Below are 12163 nucleotides of genomic sequence, written 5' to 3' on the forward strand. Positions count from 1 at the left end.
GCTGGTTGGGTTAAGACATAGCAGGGGAGACCTGAGGCCCACATACATCAATAACCTCTCTACAAGTCTGGTGAAAGGCACCTCAAAGGGGAGTGTAAGAGCACTGCTGTCAGATAACTTTGAAATATCTGCTTTTCCTGAAGCCTTTGCTTGGCTTCTAATAAATAGAGTGAGCCAGCATATATTTAAAACACTGGCAACAATAATATCTAATAAATAGATATTGAGTTCAGTATTGAAACAAAACATTTGTCTTTTAGAAACAAACTGGGTGTTTTGGATATATCCATATAAAATCCACTCTAATATTTCTCTTGGTAACTTGGGCTTTCTTTTTTTTTTTTTTTAAAGTAAGTTGAACTACAATGTCAGTGTAATTTTTTTTGGTGGTTTTTATTTTGATAACAGCATAGATCTTAATATAATATAGTTTGATTGCAGAAGTGATTAGATTTTAGTTTCAAATGCCATTTAGTGGGATCTTGAGGTTTCAGGCTGATTTTCTTTCTCGTAAGTTTTGACTTTCTTCTTAATCTACAAAAACTAAATTAGTATATATTTTTAGAAAAATCCTGAGTCATCCTTTCATGGATGTTAGGAGATATTTAGGCAAGTTCAGCACATAAATATAGCACTCTAGTTGTAAACATAATTCTGCTGTGCCTTTAGATGTCCCTCAATTTCTTTATTGCTTACCCCAGGACAGAGGTGGAGTGCCAAATATCTCTATGACAAAGACTGGCTTAACAATGGACACATGTGTGGATTATCATTTTTGAAAGAGAACTACTCTCATCTTAATGCCAAAAAGATCGTGTCAACACATCACCTACTGGCAGATGTCTATGGGGTAACTGAAATTCTGCATGGACTGCAGCTGAAGATTGGGATACTGAAGTAGGTATCACTCCAGGCTTTATTTTCCAGCTGTATATATTTAGGTAGCAAAGGCTACCATTATTCCATTTGCATTTTTCTCTCACGTTGAAGTTCTTTCTTGTATAATATTTTAAGTAATTTAAGTGCAAGATGTGCAGTACCCTCAGCTTAAGCAGGAACTAGGTGTTCAGCACCCAAGCAGATCTGGTTTATTGGGATTATTGGTGATTTTTTTGGTAAATTTTGTGTTAAAGGGACATTCTCGATTTATCTTAAATTGATGAATGACCTAGGAATACTTCTTGTTTGATAATGGTGCTTTTCAGTACTTAATATCTAGGAGAATTGGATGCTTAATAGTTCAGTCCTCTAAGTGCACTAAGTTCTCTATAACTTGTTTTTTTCCTTCCCTTCATTGCAGAAATAAGCATCACCCAGACCTTCATCTCTGGGCTTATTCAGGGATGAGAAAAGAACAAGAGCAAAGAACTGTTGGGGTAGAGAAAAAGTTAGTGACTTTGCAGGATGCTGTTAATCCAGCTGAAAGGACATGTCATAGTCAAAACCATAAAGAGCCACCCAGTATACCCCAGAAGATGGAAGAAACATACATCACAAGTGAGCACAGCTACCAAAAACCACAGAGTTTTAGTCATGACTACAAAGCAGTCACTGACCCTATGAGCTCAGATGATGAAGACACAAGTAGCCTTGAGGAAGATCAGGAATATCACACAGAGAATAAAAACTGTTTACAATATTCTTTTAAAGATGGTGGCATGAATGAGCAGGTAAGTATCATTCTTCATCTGGGAAATTTTATTTGGAAAAGTATGTTCAGTCTGATAAAACTGAAGTACATACAGGTATTTAAAAATCTTTGTTGCTGTAAGTCAACATATTTATCAAATAAGTCAGCAGAAATCACTAGAAGCAAACTTGGATCACTGAAATTGTTCCAGGTGAAGTATGTTCGTTGGTATATGAAGTAGAAGGTATGGTTTAAAGTATTGCCTATGCTAAAAAATCATTCTCAATCCAATGTTTTGAGAGAAAGGAAACCCCATTATTAAAATGCAGGGTCTTGGAACAGAATTTACATGGTTTTAACAAGGTGAGGGGAATGGGACAGGTTTCCCTTTTTCTCTCAGTTTGGTTATCTACATGTGTTAGGAGGTTTTGGTTGTTGTTTTTTAAACCAAGGCTTTTTTAATAGTATTTTTTATTGTACTGTATTCTTCTTTTAATAGCAACACTACCTAGAATATCTTTCACTTGTAATGATTTAGTGACCAACTAATTTCACGTCATGTGCAACTGCTTTTCACTCTTCTATATTGCATATTTCTTCTAATGAAACATTTTTAGTCAGGATTATATTTTGCTGTTTAAACATCTCTTTCTCATTTTTACACTAATGATTTGAATCCATTATTTGGTGGAAAAGGTCTGAAAGTTGTTAATTTGGTTTTAGTGAACAGTTCTCAGAGCAAAAACCAAAGAGAGCCAAACCTTTCTGTTTTCTGCAATACCAGCTGTATGAGGATAAATCATCCAACTCATCCCCCTTTAGAAGTACAGTTTCTGGTGTGGAAGAAATGAGTATGATGCATCTTTTTTTCTTTTTAATTTTAGTTCTAAATGTGGCATGTAAGCTGTATAGTCTGAATGGGGAATTTTAGGCTCATTCTAATTAAAAATACCTGTTTCTGTGCTAAATTTGCTACATTGCACAACTATATTCAGGTTTATAGTAAGGAGACATGCAGCAGTGTCGAATACTCTTGCCTTCCAACAGTAGTTTAAATTGTCATTGTAGACAGTATAAATAGTATAAAGATATTTAGAATTCAAGGAAAATATACATGAGCAGTTAAACAAAACTAATATTCAGGAATATATCTAAAAAGCTAGGTGCTCTCTGTTTGGCACTGGCCCCAACAGACCTCTTCTTGGTTTAAGAGCGTTCTTTTCTCTGGGGACACCTCGATTGGCCTTGATACTAAAATAAGGCCTTCTGCCTAAACATGATTGGCATAGAAAAACTCTCCTTGGTTTCTCCATAAACCTGTCTGCACTCACCTTAAAACTGACATTGAAGGATCATTTTTAAATGATCTGACTTCTCTTTAAGGTGCCTTTTCTCCTTTCCTTGTCAAAGTTTGGCTGGGGCTTTGAATTTTCCTTTCTAGCATTCTTCAGAACCTTTTAATATTCTGGTTTTCCATACTGTTTTGTCTTACCCTAATCTGCAGTTCTGTTACATACTTCCATTTCTCTTACAAATAGTGTTTGGATCAACTGTTTTCAAGTCCCTTTTTGGGCTATACATTATCTTTAAAATTGTATTTAGTTTCCTTGGTTTTGCTTCTGAGAGCACAAGACTTCCCCACCTGAACCTCCTGTTATTATTTCTTGTCCATGAGCTGTATCCTTAACTCTTCTCCTGCCATCCCTGCCTGATTACCTACATTAATCTCATAGCTTAGAGGAGAACCTGTTGGATTTTGTGGGTTTTTTCCCAAGGAGCCATTTGAATAAATATAGAGGTCATTAGAAGGAAAAAAACCCCAACATTTATGATGTTATTTAGATATTCAGTTCCTTAGTTTTGAAATTTTCTCTAACTTGCTGGAGCAGGCTGAAAGATTATTTTGTTTTAGAATTATGATTTGGATCCTTTCAGAACAAAGGAAAAGTGGCATTACTGTAGTTTTGGAGAGGAAAATTGTAAGGAATAGATAATTTCTTACTTATATTGCAAATAGTTTTCATAAGATTATGAAAAGTTTGATTACTGAAAACACTGTGGAAGCAAACCTGATGCCTTCAGAGAAGGGATTTTAAATATCATAAAGGCATCAAAACTCTCATGCCTTTCAAATAAAATCTATATCTGATACATAATTTTAACTCCTTTATTGAACATCATGAATATTAACATAATTGATTTTAAGTCTTAAAATGAAAGTTGGGGTTTTTTGCTTAAGTTGTAACTTAAAATCCTTCAGTTCCTGTTTTCTTCTTTACCTCTCTTCTCTTCCTATACTTGACTGGAGAAAAAAATATTTTAATAACAGACCTAACACCATTTTTTTTTTCTTATGTGGTGTGGAAAATTAGATGAACTCTTCAGAGAAATGTATTAATGCAATTAAAGTCATTCTTTGCTCTGGCATTTGACATGAACTGACACTGGGTGAGCACATCTATCTGGCATTCTAGTCCTTGAAATAAAATCTTCAATAGTGAAAGAACTTCACTGGGTATAAAGTTATGGTGGATATAAAATGGAAGTTGTTAATCCTCCTAATTACCTGAGATGCTGAGTATTTTTAACTCATTAAATCTGATCTACTTCCACTCCGTAGCTGAAACATCAAATACAGCAAGATTAGGAGCTTGTGTATTATCTCTGGCATGCTGCGAAGGTACTAATTATATTGAAGAAGTCAATCTTCCTCAAATACTATGTTTGCATAACTCCACATGTTACTGTAACTGTCCCCAAGCATGTTCAGTTTTACCCCAGACTTGTGCCTGGAAGGTAGGTGAGGTAATAGCAGGTAGAAAGAGAAGTTTTTTGTCTTAATCAGCAAACAGAACAGATTGCTCAGAGAGGATGTGAAGTGTCTTCCCTCACTGGAGATACTCCAGAACCATCTGGACACAATCCTGTGCCATGTGCTCTGGGAAGACCCTCTGGGACCAGGTGATCCACTGTGGTCCCTTCCAAGCTGACTCATTCTGGGATTCTGTGAAATAGGATGTCCTCCTTATTTGTGCAAAATAGTGACTGTTGACATCTTAGATACTTCTGCATTGTAGAGAGTTTTCCATGGAAACAAACCTTGGGATTTTGCACATTCTTGGTGGCAGTAGACCCATGCAGTCCAGCTCTTTATGATTTAAGTTGCTATTTATATCAAAAGGGCAGGGAAGTACAATCTGTCGTACTGCATTGAAGAAAGTATTTGAACTGATAAACTTCAGTGTTAGGGAAATGAGGCAAAAGGTGTAGATGCTTACTTATGTGGAAATCTGCATTTTGTTTAGTTTAGTCTGTTGATGTGTCATAGTATGTGGCTTTCTGAGTAAGCTTTTTGTTGTGTGTACAGAAGTACAATTCTAAGCCAGCAGAGTTTATCATGTGACTCAAATGTTGAAATCAACACCAGAAATTAAAACAAAGAAAAAAAAATCTTAAATGGCAATTTTTTTCTCTCTGTTGCTCCTATGAAGAATTCTGCTGAAGGAAACACTGTGTTTGTTTGTAATGAAAGAAAAGGCTCAGAAGAACAAGTGGACACACATCTTCAATGGCAGCTAAATCTCCTCACCCATATAGAGAATGTACAGAATGAAGTCACCAGCAGAATGGACCTGATTGAAAAAGAAGTTGATGGTAACTGCATTGCCAGATTACTTGCTAATGTACCTGTAGCAGCATCTCTATTAACTGATATGTTCAAAGTGATCTGAGGCACTGAGGATGGATTTTTAAGTATTCTGTTCAAATTTGGGTCCCAGAATTATAAGCAGAGCTTGTGCCCTTGATCTCCCCACTCCCTTCTTCAAGTTTTCAATGCTAGTAAAGTAGATTTAAGCACTCAGGCTCAGACTTCAGAAAGCTTAGATAACTTGTCTAGTCTTTGTCCAAATATGAATCCTAAAGTATATGGCTTTTTCTACACCTGGAGGGGTTTTTGCCTGATTGTTCTAGTAATTGACAATATGTAGGGGAAAAAGAAGGTGTTTATTGTGCCTTCAACTTCGGTTTTTTCCTTATTAGTAAGCAAGTGGTTTCATGAAGACAATTCAGTCTTCATGGGAAAACTTGAATGAAGTTATATTGTATGAGAATATTGTAGCACATAAAGTGTCTGTGACTTGCCAGTCATAGAAATTGGTAATTAAGGGAGCTTGTAGTCTAATCTTAGGACTCCTTAATTAATCTTTTAACAAATAAAGTTGTCTTATTTCTATTTGCGGTTTTACTTCCAGTATCCCTGCTTTTCCTAGATACAGTGTTTCTAAATTAATAGGGTTGACCTTTTCCCTTCTCTGTTTCTACAAGCAGAGAAATTCCTTGAAGATTGGAAAACCATTCTGTAATCTCCCGTGGACCTTGTCCACAGGAGCCTGTTAAAGTGGCAGAAGCAAGCCTTGTATTTAAGGGTTGCATTTTCTGTTTCAGAACTGTCAGAGCAGACCATGAACTGAAGTTGCTTTTATGTGTGGAGAGGGTAAATTGTGAGCCAAGTGTAAAATTTACTCCCAGATACCTTTTTACAGCAACAATCAAATCAGAAGATTGGATTGTTCAAGAGAAATATGGAATTAGTTGGTGTTTCCCTAACAAAATTTCTTCTATTGAATAAAAATCACAGCCTCAGTGTATTTTCCCTTTTTTGAATGACAAAGTAAGAAAGAAAAGTTTAATTTTTATGGAAACTGTTTCTCAAAGAGTTACTCTAATCAACTTCTTCCTTTCCCTTCTGTAGTTTTAGAAAGCTGGCTTGATTTCACTGGAGAACTGGAACCACCAGATCCTCTGGCAAGATTGCCTCAGCTCAAGCGACGCATCAAACAGCTCTTAATCGACATGGGAAAAGTACAGCAAATAGCAACACTTTGCTCTGTATGACAAAAGGAAGAATATAGAAGTAAAAATAGGTTCTTTACAATTAATTTTATTAGCCCCAAGACTGACAGGAAGACAGCAAAAAGCTGAGCATTTATCTGGTTCTTTTCTGATTACATTAATAGGCTGAAGCTTTAGAAAGAAGAGAGGAAGTTTAGAGTCAGGAATCTGTTTTATTGAAAATATGAATATTCAATGTCTGGGCTTCAAAATTATATGTAATATACTTAGAAGTGTCAATTTCTCAGGATTTTAACATGTTGAACAATAAATCCCCAGATACAAGAAAATTCAACAAACAAAAACTCTTCGAAGAGCAGTGCTACTATTTTGAAACCCTTGGCAAACATTTCTAAATTAGCAGAATTCAGCTGACTAGTAATGCAATCCTCTTATCTTGCTAGTGAAAGATAGATACAGAGAGAGCTGTATCTTCTCTACAAGGAAGGTTTTTAGATTATTTCTTTCTCTTATGAGTGTTCAGGAAAACAAACATACTAGCTTTGATTTTTGAAAAAAATTACTTGTCATGGTCTCCCTTTTAAAGTATTTTTTTAAATAGAAATCCCTAGAACAGCACCCCTAGGCTCCTTTAAAACAGACGTGGAAAATGGTCGTCAGATGTGCCAAATAATATTAAAATCACTGGGATGAGAGTTTAATTATGAATTAGGTGAAGGTTTTTTCCAAAGTCCGACTCGGTGCCAGCAGTCCATCCAAAATTGTATCTACTTTATATTTTTTTATGTTCTATAGCAGTGTTCAGGAATCAAGGTACAATTTTTGTCCTGGGTAGCTCTATTCTGATGTTGGCCCTCTGAAAACTTCACCATCCTCAGTGGGGATGAGGAATGACAAGAGCGGCAAAACTGTCTCTGGCTGTGGAAATTCTGAACCATTAAAGGCAAAAATCACAAGATACCTTATCCAAGTTATTTTTACAAAATTTTTCAGCTTCAGTGAATGAAATGTCATGAAACCAAAGGCAACCTCCTTGCTCTGTTAGCTCTTGCTGGATTTTGAGCCCAGGACTTCTGTGCTGATAAGTTGCCACTGTACCCAGTGCTACATCCGTGTCTGTGTGTGTATGTATATGTGCATAGCTATGTGTTCATATATACATGCCATACACATTTCTACCTACACATGTCTAGTTTTATTACCACAGACTACAAGAACTGGTGGTTCATATTACCTTTTAACAAGCAGTTTCTAAAATTGAAAATAATGTATGTACAGGTTTTGAAATTTGTAAAATATGACTGTTAAAAGGAGGCTATTTAACTGAGGACATTAAGATACTTGAACATTTTATGCCTCATGTCTGTTTATCAGTTCTAGTTATCTGTATAAATGCATTTTAGAACCGATAGACAGTAAACTTGAATTTACCTTTTGATAAGAGTACAAGCCACTGTACATTCAAAAATTATTTAAATTTGCAAACACACTGTTCTATATGTAAGGTACTGTATGTAAAACTGTTTATTAAAACTATTCTGCATACTCTACATTTTCCACTTTTCTTCCTGATCTACATACAAGTTAAAAAAGAAGTGATTGTTATTATGTACAGACCATCAAAAAATCTTGGAATGCCTTTTAAGGATCCATACAACTGAAAAATGTGCCAAAGATGGATTATCTGGGAAAGACTTTGCAACCAGTGCATTGAACTTTCATGATAAAACCATTATTGAGAAAGAAAGCAGCGTGGCTGGTTCATTGCTAAAGTAAACCTACCCTGACCTTTCCTCTCTGTCTGTCATACCTGAAGTGAGTTATCACTCCTGGTGGCCAAAGCAAAATGTAAACCCCTGTTACAGAGTGGTTGCTACTTAAAAAGTCTTCCCACATCAAGCTTGTAGGAGACATCACAGAGATGCATGAAAACATGGAATTATGGAATGGTTGGCAACTCCATAATGCAGAAAGAACATTAGAGCTGTGGAGTTGTTGACATTTTATAGCAACTGTTAATAAATACTCTGTGTTATATAGATGATGCTTAAATAACTGCTTCAAACATGAATAGTTGAGTGACCTACTTGCTTTTGGATATGTGAGATGTTTTTATAGACTGTTCACTTGCTGCATATCCTTGAATGTGGTACTGTGTGTACTGTATAAGAGAAGTGTAAATCCAAGTGAATTACTTTGAAACAAAGTGGAGTGTATTTACAGAATTTATACAGCATACACTGTAGCAATATTATGCAATGTGTGTGCATGTGTGTTATGTAATATAATTGTAAATGTTACGGAAGGTGGAGGTGGACTTGGAAAGTTCAGGGGGGAGGACAGAGGTTTTATTCTTACTACAGAGATGGAGGAATGGTATTCTGAAAAGGAAATCCTAAGGTCAAAGTTGAAGTTGCCCTTGCAGCTTTAATGTGTCTTCTGTTTGTATGTGTAATGGCCTCTTAATTTACACAAATATGTAATTTTACCCCTCAAGATCCTGCCTTGTTCAGGATGGACTGTGCTTACAAAAACAATCTGTTCAGGTTTTTTTTTTTTTTTTATGTTCATTGTGTAGTCATGTATTATAAAAACTCTCCTGCAATCATTCATATCTTCTAAGAAATACAATCTCAGTGTCTGTACGGACCGTGCTATGTATGATACATCGTGTCCTGCTCCAATGTTTCACAAACTTGTCTGAGTTTGCTTTCTCAAGTTGTGGTGCTGGTCTGTAACATGTGGACATTAGTTTCTGACCCTAGTTTCTCAAGTATTCAAAGGTTTGAGATGCTTTTGAGGTTTTTATTTTAAACACAAGTTAAGTGCCATAAAAATGCTGTGTTTTGCACAGAATGTAGCCTACAGTTAATTGCTTTGCTCATGTACCAGTCAATCCCAGTGTGATCTGGCTCTTACCAGTATTTCTTCCTAGCTGGCCTTATCAAGAGAATCTTATTCCTGTAGGCATATTTTCCCATCTGTCTTCCTGCTTCCTCTCTAAATAAGCCAGGGATGTACACTCAGTCTGTTTGCAACATCATTTATTGGGGTGTGAATTGTGACTGCATTGTTTTGATGAAGGGGACAGACCCTCTCTGAGGAAAAAGATGGCAATGTAAGGACTGTTGGATACGTGTGCACAGAAAGGCAAAATGTTTAAATTTGAAGCTTTCTGTCGCTGAATAGGAGTTCTAAATAGTAATAGACAAAAGGGAAATGCCATTTTACAAAAGCCTCTTGTGATTTCACAGAGCTAAATGGCAAACTTTTGGAGCCTTTGAATGCCCAGCTTTTTGTCGGAGGTTTAGTTAGGGGTTTTCCTGGTTTTTTTGTTTTTTGTTTTTTTTTGTTAATGGAGGTATCAGGGTGATTTCATTTCAAAGTCTGCTCCTACTTGTGACCATACCAGAAGCATCTACATCAGGAATTGTGTTTCAGTTTCAGTGATGGCAGGACAGCAGTCCTGCAGTCATAAATGAGATGTGGTGTTGATGCTGTGATCTGGTATGACACGATGGGGCTGCCATTGGTTACAAAATGGACGTACTTCAGGTCATATTGCAGGGAATGGGTTGGAAGATGCTTCCTGTTAACCCTTTTCTTGGGTAGCTGTAGGTTGAGTAGTGCCCATATTTTGGATATTCTGGCCTTAGATGCATAGACCTTTGTTCAGCTGTGGAGTGGTTTACAGTGGTAGAAGCCTGTCATTTTTTCTCAAATAGACAAAGATGGGTTGCAATTTTCTGATAGATTTCCTGTATTTGCTGGGTGGCAAAGAATTGAAACTGTGCTTCCATGGGTGCAGTAATCTTGTATGGCTGACAGCCACCTGTCTCTCTTAATTTTATCTCTGAGCTTCTATGTGTGTTCATCTCTTCATTCTGCAGCTTGCATCTTTTTCTCCTTTCATTCTTCAGCTTTCTGCACTCTGGCTTCTGAGGTGCCTGGAGGGTGTCACTCCTTTGTTCTCATGCCCAGTTCTTCCTGGCTGCTGTGGGAAGCAGTCATGGGGAAAGGCCTCTTTGGCTCTTCTGTCCACAGCCTCCAGAGCATCCTGGGACTTGTGTACAGTTGGACTGTGTGCACCATAATCAAAATCTCCAGGTGTTTTTGATGCCTTTCTCAAGTAAGCCTCTTCTGTCTTGTGCAATTGGTGACCTTTCTCTACTCCCATCTGGCTTCTAATTTAACTAGACTTGAATTAATATTACAGCAAAACCCCTCTGGCACTGCTGGGCTCCGGCACTCCTTACCAAACTGAGGGTTAGGATGCAAAGGAGTCATTCAAACATTACAGTAAAATTATAAAAGTATTTGATGTTGTAAACCACACTATTTTTCCTTTGTATTTAAAGGGAAGCTGCAACCATTTTTCTTCACTGGAACTCTAAAGGCACAAAACAGATCCTGAACTGAACTGGAGCTTGGTGTAAAAATCAGCGAGTGGAGGATGGGCAGGACTCTGCCAAAAGAGCAGTCAGGCTGTCCCAGCTGCCTTTGCCCTGTTAGTAGCTCTGAGGAGGTGCTGGTGTGTCAAAGGGGTGTGTGCAATGATGCCATTCATTTGCAAGCAGGATTGTTTAGAACACTGGAACTATAGGTTTTTGCTCTACTACTTAAAAATGTTTCAGTATATGCACCTTAATTTTGGAGTGCTTATTAAAGTCAAAGGCTTAATCACTTTGAAATACCCATTGCTATTCTCACATTTTATTAGCCCACAATTTTTTTCTGTTGTACTGATTGCATATGGCTTTAGGTGAGAATTTTGCAGAGGCTGTTTGAAATGCTTCAGTAATGGTTTCTGTTATACTTTGTTATGTCCTGGGCACTGGGTATGGGGGTCTGTCTTTAGCAATAAATATTATACACTATGTGTATATCTCTTTGTATATGGAAAACAAATACAGAGCATGTAACGATGGTGAAAATACACTGCACCGAGTGCAGACTGTGCATTTGGCAGCCATTCTGCACCAGCCTGAACAACCCAAATGAAAAATTGGAGACCACATGGAGAAAATGAACTAGCATAAAAATCATTCAGGACAAAAGTTCCCTTCCCTTACTCTGTGGGTGGGATAACTAAAGCTAGTTCAATTGCTGTTTCCTTCAAACAGCTGTCTTCCTTTCCTGACAACTGGCCAAGCCTCCTGTGTTCAGCTGTAGCCATGTGCATCAGTGTATTGTCACTAAAGACTCTGAGAGAGGCAGCACTGCACTATGATTAAATCTTCTGTGAGAGAAGCAAAATACTTCCTTCTGTGATTTGTTTTTTATAATAGCAATAATGTTGACTGCATTCTAATACTCACAATAAAGGTCTGTTGAGATTGTTACGTGCCTGGGCTCCCTTTCCATGGACTTCTCTTCTGGTGAGCTAGTGATTGTTTGCATATGTTTTAAAGCATTAGGGAACCTTCAGCTGCATGTTTAGCCTGTAGTCCTTAGGTTATGTGCAGTCAGGGAATCTTCAGTTGTATTTTAACCTGTAGGCAAATGATACAATCAGTAAATTATTCACAGTACTGAATTACTTAATGTATATGGCAAAGTAATTAGAAGATATTTCTGTTCTTGGGCTGTTTTGGTGTTTTAACAATTTCAGGGTCTGAGTTTTGCAATGCATTTTATTCTTTACAGTCAATGCCTTTCAACAACGTGTTCACAGTGATG

General features: G+C 37.0%; 1 protein-coding gene across 1 annotated transcript in view; it reads left to right on the top strand.

The window, feature by feature from the left end:
- The window catches only part of PHF20L1 (PHD finger protein 20 like 1), a 54379-nt gene extending 42553 nt beyond the window's left edge, over positions 1-11826 (top strand). Inside the window, exons 17-20 of the mRNA XM_031060888.1 lie at positions 702-897; positions 1301-1670; positions 5122-5284; positions 6384-11826. Coding sequence (XP_030916748.1) covers positions 702-897; positions 1301-1670; positions 5122-5284; positions 6384-6526 — 872 coding nt within the window. The 3' untranslated portion in view covers positions 6527-11826. The remainder of the gene's footprint in view (positions 1-701; positions 898-1300; positions 1671-5121; positions 5285-6383) is intronic.
- The last annotated feature ends 337 nt before the right edge of the window (positions 11827-12163 follow it).

This window comes from Geospiza fortis, unplaced genomic scaffold (assembly GCF_000277835.1).
Source record: "Geospiza fortis unplaced genomic scaffold, GeoFor_1.0 scaffold94, whole genome shotgun sequence".
Taxonomy (NCBI): domain Eukaryota; kingdom Metazoa; phylum Chordata; class Aves; order Passeriformes; family Thraupidae; genus Geospiza; species Geospiza fortis.